Source organism: Suncus etruscus, chromosome 9, assembly GCF_024139225.1.
Source record: "Suncus etruscus isolate mSunEtr1 chromosome 9, mSunEtr1.pri.cur, whole genome shotgun sequence".
Lineage (NCBI taxonomy): Eukaryota > Metazoa > Chordata > Mammalia > Eulipotyphla > Soricidae > Suncus > Suncus etruscus.
Window position 1 is genome coordinate 62,187,856 of NC_064856.1, and position 14,803 is coordinate 62,202,658.

The 14,803-nt window shown below is 41.6% G+C and overlaps 1 protein-coding gene across 1 annotated transcript in view; it reads left to right on the forward strand.

The window, feature by feature from the left end:
* Positions 1-1,206: 1,206 nt before the first annotated feature.
* The window catches only part of LOC126018552 (F-actin-monooxygenase MICAL2-like), a 39,726-nt gene continuing 26,129 nt past the window's right edge, over positions 1,207-14,803 (forward strand). Inside the window, exons 1-3 of the mRNA XM_049780674.1 lie at positions 1,207-1,252; positions 4,945-4,997; positions 8,315-8,408. Of these exons, the coding sequence (XP_049636631.1) occupies positions 1,207-1,252; positions 4,945-4,997; positions 8,315-8,408 (193 nt within the window). The remainder of the gene's footprint in view (positions 1,253-4,944; positions 4,998-8,314; positions 8,409-14,803) is intronic.

Here is a 14,803-nt window from a genome sequence, read left to right on the forward strand (position 1 = left end):
TCATGAATCATATGTAGTGTCAGAGATTGAGCCAGGGTCAGGTACATGCAAAACAAGTTCCTAAATATCTCTCTCTCCTCTCTCCTCTCTTCTCTCTCTTCTCTCCTCTCTCTCTCTTTCCTTTCTCCTCTCGTTCTCTCTCTCTCTTTCTTTTTCTTTATTCCTTGACACTTTCCTTCCTGATCCTTCCTGAGGATCCTCTCACCTTTCTTCCCCTCACTCATCTTTCTCCACTCTCCTCCCTTTCCCTTCTTTGCTCTTCTTTTCTCCTCTCTTCTCCTCTCCAGTCCTCTCCTGTCTTCTCCTCACCTCTCTAACCCTATTGAGGATCATCACCATCATTGAAGATGATATTTGATGCTCCAGAAGGTGATCAGTCATGAGTTAATATAACATCCTTCTCTTCCATATCCCCATCCTTTAAGAAAAGGCAATAAAATCACTTTTTTTCTTTAGGTTCTGTTTGGCTGACACGATAAAGCAATTGAGGTTGATGGTTTTGTTGCTAGTGTTCAGAGGGAGTGAAGCTGTGGAGACCTCTGCCTTTGACATGGTATTTAGGAGAAAGCTTTGTCTTTTCTTTTTCTTTTTTAATTTTTTTCTTTTTTATATTTGGGGGGGGTCACACCCAGAGGTGCTCAGGGGTTACTCCTGGCTCTACACCCAGAAATCGCTCCTGGCAGGCACAGGGGACCATATGGGATGCCGGGATTTGAACCACTGTCCTTCCACATGCAAAGCAAACACTCTACCTCCATGCTATCTCTCTGGCCGCAAAAGCTTTGTCTTTTCTGTAAGAAAGCCCACCTGGGCTTAGCTGCTGGCTTTCTAAGTGTTATCCTCCTAGGCATAGTATTAAAGTATTTAATTCTCTGAAGTTTAGTTTACTTCTTTGTGAAATAAGTATATTGAGGAATAAATGTGATGATACACAGAAGTAATCAGTAGTATGCTGGTATCTAGCATGCAATAAATGCTGAAGTTAATTATGTAGATTAACTTACTAGAAATGCAAGAGGTATTTGTTGGGGTCAGGCAGAGAGATGACTCATAGGCTGGAATGAATGTATTGAATGGGGAACCCCAGGCATCATATGGTCCCCAACACCAGGTGTAGTTCTGGTGACCCCCAGTGCTGCTGGGCTACAGCAGAATCACATCACCAACCCTAATTCTCAACCTAAAGTTCACAGAGCTTGCCTAATAATGGCCAAAGGTGTCCCTAATCACTACTTGGTAAAACTCCATACAGGCAAGAGAAAGAGATTGTAAAATAAATGAACCAATTGTCCATCCTGTTTGAGTTAGGTTATCTCTGCTAAGAGCCAAGAACTTTTCCCCAACTTTTTCACAAGGTAGCCTAACTAAGAAGTGCCCCCATCCAAGAGATTGACTATCTAAGACTCAGATGGTCCTCAAACTTTTTTAAACAGGGGGCCAGTTCACTGTCCTTCAGACTGTTGGAGGGCCAGATTATAGTAAAAACAAAAATTATGAACAAATTTCTATGCACACTGCATATTTCTTATTTAGAAGTGAAGAAACAAAATGGGAATAAATACAATATGTGGCCTACGGGCCGTAGTTTGAGGACCATTGAAAGTGGTTTGACAATAAAAACAGCTAAAGACAAGACAGGGAATAAATCTGAGATCTGAGAGTGACATTTTCTCCCAGAATTAAGATTATTAGGATTCTAGATTCCAGGGGAAAAAAATCTAATGATATTTTTTGGGGTTAGAGCGATAGCACAGAGGTAGGGCGTCTGCCTTGCACACAGCTGACCCAAGGCGGACCTCAGTTCGATCCTCAGCGTCCCATATGGTCCCCCAAGCTAGGAACAATTTCTGAGCGCATAGCCAGGAGTAACCCCCTGAGCATCACCCGGGTGTGGTTCAAAAACAAACAAAAAGTTTTATCATTAAATAAGTTGCGGGGGCCCGGAGAGATAGCACAGCGGCGTTTGCCTTGCAAGCAGCCGATCCAGGACCAAAGGTGGTTGGTTCGAATCCCGGTGTCCCATATGGTCCCCCGTGCCTGCCAGGAGCTATTTCTGAGCAGACAGCCAGGAGTAACCCCTGAGCACTGCCGGGTGTGACCCAAAAACCAAAAAAAAATAAGTTGCGGGGCCGGGCGGTGGCGCTAGAGGTAAGGTGCCTGCCTTGCCTGCGCTAGCCTTGGATGGACCGCGGTTTGATCCCCCGGTTTCCCGTATGGTCCCCCAAGCCAGGAGTGACTTCTGAGCGCATAGCCAGGAGTAACCCCTGAGCGTCACTGGGTGTGGCCCAAAAACAAAACAAAATAAATAAATAAATAAATAAGTTGCATTTTGTTTGTTTGTTTGGCCACACCCGGCGGTGCTCAGGGGTTACTCCTGGCTATCTGCTCAGAAATAAATCCTGGCAGGCACGGGGGACCATATGGGACACTGGGGTTCAAACCAACCACCTTAGGTCCTGGGTTGGTTGCTTGCAAGGCAAACATCGCGCTGTGCTATCTCTCCGCGCCCCAACACCTATCGTTTTTTCTTTGTTTGTTTGTTTTTGGGTGTTTTTATTTTATTTATTTATTTAGTTTTTTTTTTTTTTGGTTTTTGGGGTTACACCCGGCAATGCTCAGGGGTTATTCCTGGCTCTACGTTCAAAAATCACCCCCGGCAGTTTCTGGGGACCATATGGGATGCCGGAATTCAAATCAGCGACCTTCCACATGCAAGGCAAATGCCTTACCGCTGTGATATCTCTCCGGCCACAAGCAATTGTGGTTTTTTTTTTTCCAGGACACACCCGTTTGATGCTCAGGGGTTACTCCTGCCTAAGAGCTCAGAAATTGCCCCTGGCTTGGGGGACCATATGGGACGCTGGGGGATCAAACGCATTTTTATTTGTTTTCTTTTTGTTTGTTTGTTTTTATTCCAAGGCTACAAAGCTAGTTGCTTTGTAGGAATAATGGTCCTCCATTCACATTGGGGAATGGGTGATGACATGACAGTAACCCAGGAAGCAGGCATATGCACACACTTGTCAGGCCCAGCTTTCACCATAGGTCATAGACCCAAAACATCTGGTATTACATAGAAAAAAGCCTGTAAGATTTTTATTTCTGCCTCATGGGTTTTATTCTCCTGTTTTTTGAAATGGTAAAACATTCAGTTCAAACACCATTTTGAATATCCAGGTACACAGGTTAGCTGTAATCATTTTTTAATTCCATAATTCATCTCTGCTGTTATTTAGAAGGAATTTATAGCATGCTCTAATACCATCCTATATATAGAAAGCTGGGTACATACACTCAAAGGAGGAAGACTCATAGCAGAGTAGCTAATTTGAACATGTATTTTGTATATCTAGCCTATAGATTCTATATTAGATAATATATCCTACACACCTACACATACCTACATGAAAAATAAATTCTATTAAATTAAAATCACATCAATTCATATTGTCATGGCTATACTAATAATAACAAAAATCTTGGTAACTACTATTTATCTTTCATAATTTTCAAGCATTCTACACAAGCCATGGCACATGTGGTCCCATTTTCCTTTTAAAACTGTCTTTCCACAGCAGACCCTGTACCCTTATCACCACTCAGGACACGACAGTGAAGTCCAGAGAGTAGTAAGTTGTTGAAGCTCACAAGGCCCAATAGGGATTTGATACTATCCCTGAGTGGCTTCTGGCCCCACTCCACCATTATTCCCTACTGGGCCTCCCTCAGATGTGTCCCCTGAGCTTCCAGAGCAGGAACTCTGATCTCCCTGCTATTCTACTCTCTCATTTAAAACCTGCAGGAACACCAACCAGAAAAATCTCAGTGACTCCATTCATAGTATCACACCCAGAACCCAAGGCCATTACAAGATAAACTAAGAAAGGACACTCTTCTGTCAGTCTCAAGCCAAGAAATACTTTCTTTCTTTTAATTTTAAAATATTTTATTAAAATAATATGTGGCATTATATTATATAAGAAGCCACTTCTATATTTAAACTATTTATATACATTCCTCTATTTTTAGTTTTAGTGAACAGTGTAGATCCAGACTAAGTACTATTTAAAGTGGCTTTGTACTCTATTTTTTTTATGTGTGTGTGTTATTTCTGTGCACATGTGTGTTTGTCTCAGACCCATTATTTTCTGGACCTAGTGGTAGAAAAAATATAATGTAATAAATAAAGAGTATAATTATTTTTATTTAGTAATAATATCTTTATTTAAGCAGCATGATTACAAACATGATTATAGTTGGGTTTCAGTCATAAAAAGAACACCCCCTTTCACCAGTGCAGCCTTCCCACCACGTATACCCTCCATCTCCTTTCTCCCCCACCCCTGGCCTGATTCGAGACAAGCATTCAATTTCTCTCACTCATTAGCATTGTCATGTATAATTATCTCTTCCTTACCTGAACTAATCAGTACTCCATAGTCACTTACACGCATACCCACATACACACCCTCTAAACACATGCAGTTTTCCCCTTCCTCTCTCCTTCTCCCTTTATCTTTTTCTCTATCTCTATCTTTTTCTCATTTCCTCTCACCAACCACCTCTTTGTCTCTGTCTCTCTTTTACACACACACACACACACACATTCCACCAACTGGCACTTCTTTTATGGGCCTATTTGAATTCCTTAAAATTAAATTCAAATAGAATTTATTTTTCTCATAATTTCAGTGTCCAGTGGCCATGAGTGACTCATGACATACATGTCTTAGATCACATAGATGTTACAGTCCCAGCACAGCAGCTTCTAATAGGCCTCTAGAAGTTCAAAGTGCCTGGAAATCATAACTTGGAGAGGACAGAGCCCATGAGGCATTATAAATTTTATAAATTTAACCCACCTTTTCCTCAGATATTTTTTTCTTCTCTTTGGATCTTTATAGGAAAGGAAGAAACTTAAAAGAAGAAGGAAGCTGGATAAAGAAACAAAGCAACTGGCCAAGCAAGCAGAATTGAAACGACTTTATAAAGCTCAGGTCAGGAAAAAAAAAAAAAAGACCAAAAACTCAAGGGGTGAGTGGGCCTGGGATGATGGTACCTGGACAAGAATTCTATGTGGGACCAGGGTGTAAGTACTGGGCAAAGTCAGTCCCTCTTCCCAGGCAACCAGGTCTGGGCCATTACAAAGACCTTGATCAGCACCCAAAGGAACTTGAACTTGGAAGGTCTGGTGGGAGCTGGCCTGTTGACCCCACCTCCCAGAACAGTACTTTGACTTGCCCAGTGCTCTGGAATGCAGCCAGTTCCAGGAATGCAGCCCCTCCCAGCCTGACTCCACATTCATAGCAGGGACTTTCGTTCTCTCCCCTCTCAAAACAATTCCAATTCCCCAGTTCCTAACCTAGCCTTTACTGAGTTGACAGTAACAAGGTCCCCTCTCTACTCCAAAATTAGCTGAAATCAGAAGGATTTTACTTTTTGATATAGATTCACTAAGAGGTTTCTGTTCAAGTTGGGCTCTCTGCTCTGCCACAGATAGGCAATATGGAGCCAAAAGTCAGGCATTACCCCTCTCTTCTAGTCCCCAGACCTTGTCCCAGAGAATGTGGCAGTGAGGACAGGTCTTACAATAACCGCATGTGTTACTTAACATGGTTAAAGTTAGACCACTTTAATCTCTTCTCCCTGTATCTCACCATGCTGTCCTATAAGTTGTTTCTGACCATAAGAAAGTCAGCAGTCCAACCTCTGTCTATCACAGAACTGATTTAAGAACTACCCCATCCACTAAAACACAGGGAAACTTTCCAAAATTGATCTCTTGACTTGAAAGTGTTCTTTGTAATAGACCCAAGGGATAACCCAAGGGGTTACCCAAGGGGTGAATGCCCATCTGACTAATTCTCATTGAACCATGCCAGACATCATAGTAAAGGCCTAGGATGTGGAATTGTTAGGTCTTGTGATACCAAAGATGACCTTGGCCATCCTGGTGGTCTTTGCTTGGGCCTTCAGGGCTGCAACTGGCAGATACTCCAGGCACCATACCTAGATTAGATACATGCAAGGCAAATGCTTTAACCTCTGTACTGTTTCTTCAGTCCTCCTTTCTTATGCAGCCAAGCCTAAGCTTTTCAAACATAGATCAGAAAACCTACCATCTTCCCTCCTTACTTTTTCACTTCAGATATAAGTAAGATGAGAGACTATAATGACTTTTGAGTCTTAACCTTTTATATTTAAGATATTTAACTCAGTTCTCTAAACAATTTTTGATAGCTCAGGCCTCCATCACAACAGACCACGCACTGGGCTTCTTAACCAGAAGATATGGACTTTCTCACTGTCATGGAGACTGGATATATAAAATTAGGGTTGGGTCTGGAGCTTATAATTTTGGCCTGTTCATCAGCTGCCTACCCATGATGGAGTCTTCTTATGCCTTGCACAAAATAAAGGAGATCTCACCAATATATGTTCCCCTGTACAAGGATCTCATATATTCTTCATGTATTATTACTGAACCCAAATTACCCTTCAAGGTCTTCAAATATAAATAAAAATACAATGGAGCCAGAGAAATACTACAAAAGTAGACCACTTGCCTAGAATATGGAATGGAACTAGAATGGAACTTGAGTTCCATTCCTGGCATTGCATATGGTCCTCCAAAGCCTATCAGCAGTGATACCTGAGTACTCAGCAGTCGTGTCCCAACCCTTTCTCCCAGTTCTCAGGAACAAAATGACTTCTATGTTTCCCTTCCTTTAGTAATTCTATTCCATGCCAGCAAGAAACATGCCTATTAAATGAATTGCCTTATAAGGGAGAGAGAGAAAAAGAGAGCAGAAAATTAGGAGTAGTTTGCAAGTTCCACCTACTTCCAGTTTTTTATTTGTAGCTTTACATGTTCTGAACTAGGACCAGTCAAGTCCAGGGGCTCTTCATGACTCTCGTTGGCTGGACCATGCTTTGGCAATAATACTCCTAAACTCAGGCAGGAGCTCCAGAGGAGGTGGGATAAAGAAAGAAGGGACATGAGAATACTGGAGTAAAGAAGAGGAGTAACACACCTGTTCTACTTGTTCAAGCAGACATCAACTCTTCATAGACCTGGTCTGCCAGGTGTAAGATCTATTCTGCCAAGTAACATGCTTTTTGGCAGCTCAGTGTTGGAAACAGATAGTGTTAATATTTGGAATAATAAAGTTGGTAGAGGGGCTGGAGGGAGAGTACAGCTTTCCTTATGGCTGACCTGAGTTCGATCCCTGGCACTTCATATTATTCTTTAAGAACCATCAGGAATGACTTTAAGCATAGAAACAGGAATAAGCTTTGAGCACTGCTGAGTGTGGCCCAAAAACAAAACCAGAATAAGTTAGTAGAGAAAAGGCCTTCTAATAGTTTTCCTTCCTAAAAATAGACCAGTGAGAACTTGCTAGGAGGGGCAATGAACAGGTCAGTGCCAATGAGGAGGGAGAAGGCCTGAAGGCTTGAGCAGGAAGGGGTGAGGCTGTCCCCAGAGAGTGTGAACCTCTTGTATCTGGTCTTAATAACCTGCTGTAACAAAGCCATAGTGTGCTAGTGCCATAAAAGGCCCCTGGGCCTTAACCCTGTGGTGCAGACACTAAGGTCAGCCACAGGACAAACCAAGGAAGGAATGTCCAGCCCACATGCTGGTCCAGGCCTGCTGTTCTAGGCCAGCATTTAAGAGGTATCTCCTTATTCATCCTGGGAAAATAGGATGTAAACATGTTTGTCTGCCTCAAAGCCTCAGCTCTACTCTTTTTTTTTTTTTTTTTTTTTTGGTTTTTGGGCCACACCCGTTTGACGCTCAGGGGTTACTCCTGGCTATGTGCTCAGAAATCGCCCCTGGCTTGGGGGGACCATATGGGACGCCGGGGGATCGAACCGCGGTCCTTCCTTGGCTAGCGCTTGCAAGGCAGACACCTTACCTCCAGCGCCACCTACCCGGCCCCCTCAGCTATACTCTTAAGCTCAACTCCTAGGATTGTCCCAGAGGTACTATGAGCAGAGTTAGAGGCTGAAGCTCCCTGGACCCCAAGAGCACCATCCACACCCAGAAGCCTCTCTGGGTGATATATATATATATATATATATATATATATATATATATATATAGTATATTTCCATGGGATATATCTGGTTCAGAAGGACTGGGATGAGGTCTACTGGTGGACCATGGGCTTCACATAGACTCTTGTCTTCAGATTTCCCATTGAAGAAGAGAAACATCAAAATTGTGTTGGGGGGGTCAGAAGTCTTCAGAATCACCCCTGGTATGACTTTCTACATTGAAGATCCTCATGTGACTCTTTTGCCTTTGTCACAGGCCATCCAGAGGCAGCTGGAGGAGGTGGAGGAGCAGCAGAGGGCCTTGGAGATCCAGGGGGTGAGGCTCGAAAAGGCTCTCAGAGGAGAAGCAAGTAGGTATCTGTGGATTGGGATATAGGGTTCAAGATAGTGAAATGAAAAGAAGTCTTGACCAGCTATTCAGGCAGATCTCTGAGACTTTATCACCCTTTGTCTGTCCCCATGGTTATATGGAACAAAATCCACAAGTACTTCAACTTTCAAATGCAAATCAGTCTTCTAATTGGAATTCTTAGGGACCCCCATGGGGTTCTGGTGTTCCCAGTTTATGCATACTGGTATGAATGCCTTTTGCCATTCAAGGATTAGGATGAATTTATCAGCCAGAGTTGAACAGCTTAGAAACATGAGGAGTCACACAGCCTGAATTTGGTGTCAAGGTCTTGGTCTGTCCCTTTACTAGCTGTATGACATAAAGCTAGTAACAGTATAAACCTTTACCAACTTTTGTTTTCTCCTCTAAAATGCAGATAATAGTGACATCATGCTTAGAACAGAAGCATGGGAAGTTAAATTATATAATACGCTCACATTACCACATTGCCTCACACAAGGTAAAGAAAGAAATAGTTAATCTTCCACCCGATTCTTAGCCCCAACAGAATTAATATGGTGAAGACTTCCCATGTGTTGGACAGAACATAGGGTATGTAAGGGCATTTAGACAGTTCATCTGCCTGTGAGGAGCTTATGGTCTATGAAGGGACACTGACATGAAGCTAAACAAGTACAGCACAGAGAATAGCACTGCCTTGGGGACAAGCATTAAGGTGGAACAGGAAAAGCACTATCATATACCTAGCTAATGCTAGGCAGAGGTATGATCAGGGTCAACTTCTGGATAGGCCAAGTCAAGTTGATCAAGTTCCCAAGAGGGAAAGAGATTGATCTGGCACTGGAAATAGCACCTGTAAGTGTAAAACTGTGAAATTCCTTCAGGAAGGAGGTGCCAGTAAAAGATTGAGGTGAGAATTAACTGAGAGACTAGTCTATTCTGCAGGCCTAGAAACCATTCCCACAGTAGTGTGGCTCATCAGGTACAAAGGCCTTTACAGTCTTCATTCACACTATGGCTTCAGTTCTATGACATCATGTCTTAGACTCCCACATTGTTGATAGAAAGTATGAAGCCAGGGCTGGAGCAATAGTAAAGCAAGTAGGGTGCTTGTTTTGCTTGCAGCTGACCTAGGTTTAATTCCCGACATCCCATTTGGTCCTCCAAGCACTCTAGGAATAATTCCTAAATAACCCCTGAGCATTGCCAGGTGTGTCCCACAAACAAACAAACAAGCCCACTTTCCTATTAGGCTTGAGAGATAATACAATGGTTAGGTGCTTACCTTGCATGAAACTGATCCTGATTCCATTCCTGACATCCCAAATGATTCATTTATCTCTGAGTATTAGAGAAGTATAGGAGTCTGACTTTCACACTACCTCCACTACCCCAGTTTCCTTGATTGTAAAGTGAAAGTGATTATCATCTCTGTCTCATGGTTTTGTGGCAAGGATGGGCCAAAACCACTTATGTGCAAACTTCAAACAGTGCCCAGCATGGGACAGATGAATAATAATATGTGTTCCTCTTCTGAAAACATACAGTAAATTTAGTAAATGTCCGTGCCAATTCACCCAAATCCACTCATTGGAAGCAGCTTCATTATAAAAGTAACAACTGCTACTACTTGGAGAAATAAAGGGGACAATAAGGAGAGAGAGAGAGAGAGAGAAAGAGAGAGAGAGAGGAGAGAGAGAGAGAGAGGAGAGAGAGAGAGAGAGAGAGAGAAGAGAAGAGAAGAAGAGAAGAGAAGAGAAGAGAAGAGAAGAGAAGAGAAGAGAAGAGAAGAGAAGAGAAGAGAAGAAGAAGAAGAGAAGAGAGAGAAGAGAAGAGAAGAGAAGAGAGAAGAGAAGAGAGAAGAGAGAGAGAAGAGAAAAGAGAGAAAGAAAAGAATGCCTAGCTATGTGGCTGGCATTAGGAATTTCAGTACAAAGATCTGCCCTTGTTGAATGCTTGATTATGTCATGTTTTAATTCCAGAAGGCTCTGCTAGCTGTCTTTAGGAATCTGCTGATTTCAGTGAGAGCCTTAGCAATGAAAAGGAGAAGCCAACAGAGTGAGAGCGTGCTTGTGTGCTGTGAAAGCAGTGGGTCAAGGAGAGTCCTCAGAGTTATAGGCATCAAAGAGCCCTTAGTTCATATTCCATTCCTCTGTGTTCAAGCTGTGCATCCTGGGGAAGTGAGCTTAACTTCTCTGGCCCCAGAGTTTTCTTGTATGTTTACTTTTTGTGGCACTGGGGAATCATACCCAGGGCCCGACATGTGCAAAGTACAGGCTCTTATAGAGTCTTTCTATAAAAAATGGAGCAAATAATCTCCACATTATCAGGTCATTTTGTGAATGAGGGTATTGATGTGCAAAGTGTCTCCCAGCGTGTTTATCATTCGATAAATCCAACCTGGTATTGTATAAAATAGTATGAAATATACTCACACAGGCCTTTTAAAATCATTATAATAACCAATTATGACTGCTTGAAATTTATATGATAGAAATCAAATTCTTAAAGCTTCTAAAAAGTATTTTCTCACCTCCAAGTAAAAGGTTAAAAGACTGAAACTCAGCACGAGGTATTTTCAAAGGTGTACCAGGCAGGCAGAAGATGGATTCTGTTCATTCCCCTTATATCCTTGGTAATTTAATTCTCCCGTTAAGTTTATGGGCCTTTTCCCTTTTGATTGTCCTTGGGTGGATGATAGAGGCAGATGTACAAGGGACAGAAGACTAAGAAAGTGAAGTGGGGGAGAAAGGCCCCAAAGGCACCCAATGGAAGATTTGCAAACAAGCATCAAAATGAAAACACTCACACTTATAATAACATTTGCTCAATAATACTATTCCTATGTGGCTTCATATTCCATTCAACCCCTTTAAGAGATTGCCCTGGTCCTTAATGAATGAATGACCAATGCTTATTAGGTTAAGTTGTATTTGAGCTGGCCTGTGCTGCTCTGGTTCAAGTGATTTAATGAGAATTATTTAATAGGTATTATTAGGATAATTAGAAAATGATCACAGTCCGGCAATAATATTGAACTATAAAGGTTGTGAATAACCAAATTTAGACAGGCCTGAAAACATGAGTAGTCGGCGACAGTTATGCAAGTCTTCTCTAATAATTAGAAGCAGGCCTGAAAGGGTCTTTTGTTCCTGGGAGTTATTCATTAGGCGGGCATTGAATTAGAGGAACATGCGGGGGTGCCGGACGAAGGGCAATAATGGCTGATGAGCAAAATGAGGCTTTGATGAGCTCCTAATTGTCGTGTCAACAATTCCTGCTTTCTTTTTCCCCCAACAGTCAGAAATAAACTCCCCCACCCTAGGAAAGGATTTTTACCATTTTGCCAAGGAGAGGGAAACAAAGTAAAACAAAGATCTGAAACCCACCTCAAATGACAAGGCATTACATTTGTACAATGAGAGAGAGAGAGAGGAGAGATGGAGAAGAGAGAGAGGAGAGAGGAGAGAGAGAGAGATAGAGAGAGAGAGAGAGAGAGGAGAGAGAGGTGTTGTGTGTGTGTGTGTGTGTGTGTGTGTGTTGGAGGATAAGAAATAAGGAATTTGGGGTAAATGGGGGGTGAGAAATAGATGGTTGTCTTTAACAAAAGGAATAATTGCCTGGGTGTTTCTGGCTACCCAGAATAAAAGTCCAGGATTTACAGAGATCTGGTTGCCTGAGGCCCACCCTCTGTCAGAAGGCCAAGTTAATTTTTGTTGATCAAGACTTGGTTACTGGTTTGTTGCTGTCAAAGTATAGTGGTCAGTGTTATCTGCCAGGCCATGAAATCCTTCAATTCAGAAAGAGATCTCTGTTCAGAATAAAATCTTATGGCTAGAGGCTAGGGTATAAGACAGAGGTAAAGAGCATGACATATGATGTCCTGGTTCTATCCTGGTTCTGTCCCAACCCCACTTCCTGAAAATGTAAAATGGCCTAGAAACTGGGATCTGTGCTTTTCAATAGCCAGAGACAGGTAAAAAAAAAAAAAATGATAAAAGCTGAGCATGAATTCAAAGGAGAAAGATTTATCTTTGGAGCAGGAGTGAGGGACTTACTCAATAGGAAATTATTCATCCCTTATTTTTGCAATTTTAGGAGCTTTTTACCAGCCTGTTGTCTCCACTGAGCTTCTTCTTTTTCCTTTTTTGCTTTTTGTTTGTTTCAAGAGATCTTGACAAAGATAAAGGGTTACAAAGAAAGAGCTGGATGTGAAAGGCCACCAGCAGGTGGCAGCAGATTTACACATCATGGTGTGAATTTGCAATGAAAGCCTAGACGGGAAGTAGGAAGTAGTTTGGCTTATACTCTGTGGTTTTTGTCTTGACCACTGCTGAGGAACAGAAGGCCTAATAATTTCCTGGATAATGGAACAGTGATGTGTGCTGAAAAAAATTCAAATACTAGAATCACTCCTGGCTTTGAATCCCCATGCCTTTAATAGGCAGGAATAAGATTCCAAACTGGAAGAAAAAAAAAATCTCCAAAATTCCAAAGTAATGGAATTTGAGTTGGAAATCCAACCAGACAACTAAGTTTAAGTAACAATGTGATAATTGTACAAGTCTTTCTGCTAAAACTTTCCATTTGTAAATGAGACTAATAATATCATACTCGTAGGAACTGTATGAAGTAAAGAATAAGTAAATCAGTGGTAATTTAAAAACTGCAATCTAATGTAGAAGACTAATTCATTATCCCTCCAACCCTACTTCCCCTTTTTTTGGATCACTTTTTTTTTTTTTTGGATGTTCCAGGCTTATTACTGGCTCTGTACTCAGGGATCCTAAAGGACTCAGAATATTATATGGGGGTAGAAAGCCATCCACCATGTGCAAGGCAAGCACCTACCCACTGAACTATCACTCCAGTTCCTTTTCATTCATATTCCTATCATAAGACACATTGGGTGGTCAATGATATCTCTGATTAAATTTGTTTATTCATTCATATTCATTTATAACTATACTCCTTAGCAGAGATCTAAGTTAGTTACACAAATATGTCTAATGCATATGTTTCACATGTCTGTTTCATATAAAGATCTCGGTGTAGACTCAGACTGTTACCCCAGAAAACCAATTAAGAAAAAGCAGTTCAGGGGCCCGGAGAGATAGCACAGCGGCGTTTGCCTTGCAAGCAGCCGATCCAGGACCAAAGGTGGTTGGTTCGAATCCCAGTGTCCCATATGGTCCCCCGTGCCTGCCAGGAGCTATTTCTGAGCAGACAGCCAGGAGTAACCCCTGAGCACCGCTGGGTGTGACCCAAAAAAAACAAAAACAAAAAAAACAAAAAGGCAGTTCAACAACAAGAATAAAATACTGTGATTCATAGACATGTCTCTCCAATGATATGTCTTGACTTAGGGATAGATTTCAGGAGGGGTTACCCCATAAATATTCTTCTAATTTTTTGCCCACATATACTGCAATGAGTGCAAGACTTTTGTCATTACAAATGACTAGCCACTATGTCCTCTGAAGTCATCAGAGTAAAGAAAAGTTTGAGAGCTGTCTGTGATTTGAAAGATGTCTGATGGTTTGAACAGAAGTGCACATAAAAATGAAAGTACACATAATATTATTCCATCATATAATACCTGGCATATTGTCAGGAAGAGTTCCATCTCTCTGTGAATAACCAGGAATAACAAGACTTCAAGGCTAATGACTGAGCAAGCAAGGAGTTTGGGTTGGTTTGCTGAGAATCCAGGTGCTGAATGTAAACAGTGACTATTAGTGTGTTAAAGTCAGGGGCTTATTACTCATAGCACAGAGAAAAACTAGCAACAGCAGGAAGAGGAGCTCCAGTATGGTCAGACTGAGAGTTTCATCCTGGAGAAGACTTAGGCCCTGCCTGTACATAGATCCCAGTACTCCTGCCCTAAATCATTGCTCTCTAAAAAAATATTACCATGACAGCAATAAAAAAGACTTTTATGTCACAAATTAATTAGTACATACAAATATGTAGCTAAATAAAATATTTCAAAAAAACAAATAATAATTAAATGACATTTAAAATATCATGTGTTATGTAGGTAAGTAATTTTGGGGGTTTTTTTTGGGGGGGGGTCATACCAGTAGTGCTCAAGGGTTACTCCTGGCTCTGCACTCAGAAATTGCTCCAACAAGCCAGGAGCGACTTCTGAGCGCATAGCCAGGAGTAACCCCAAAAACAAAACAAAAAAAAACAAAAAAACAAAAAAAATTGCTCCTGGCAGGCTCTGGGGACCATATGGGATGCTGGGATTCAAACCACCATCCATCCTGGGTCAGCTGCGTGCAAGGCTAATGCACTGCTGCTATACTATCTCTTTGGCCCCTAAGTGATATTTTTTATTAAAATAATATATAATTACTATCCATTATAAGTAGAAAACAATGATGCTTT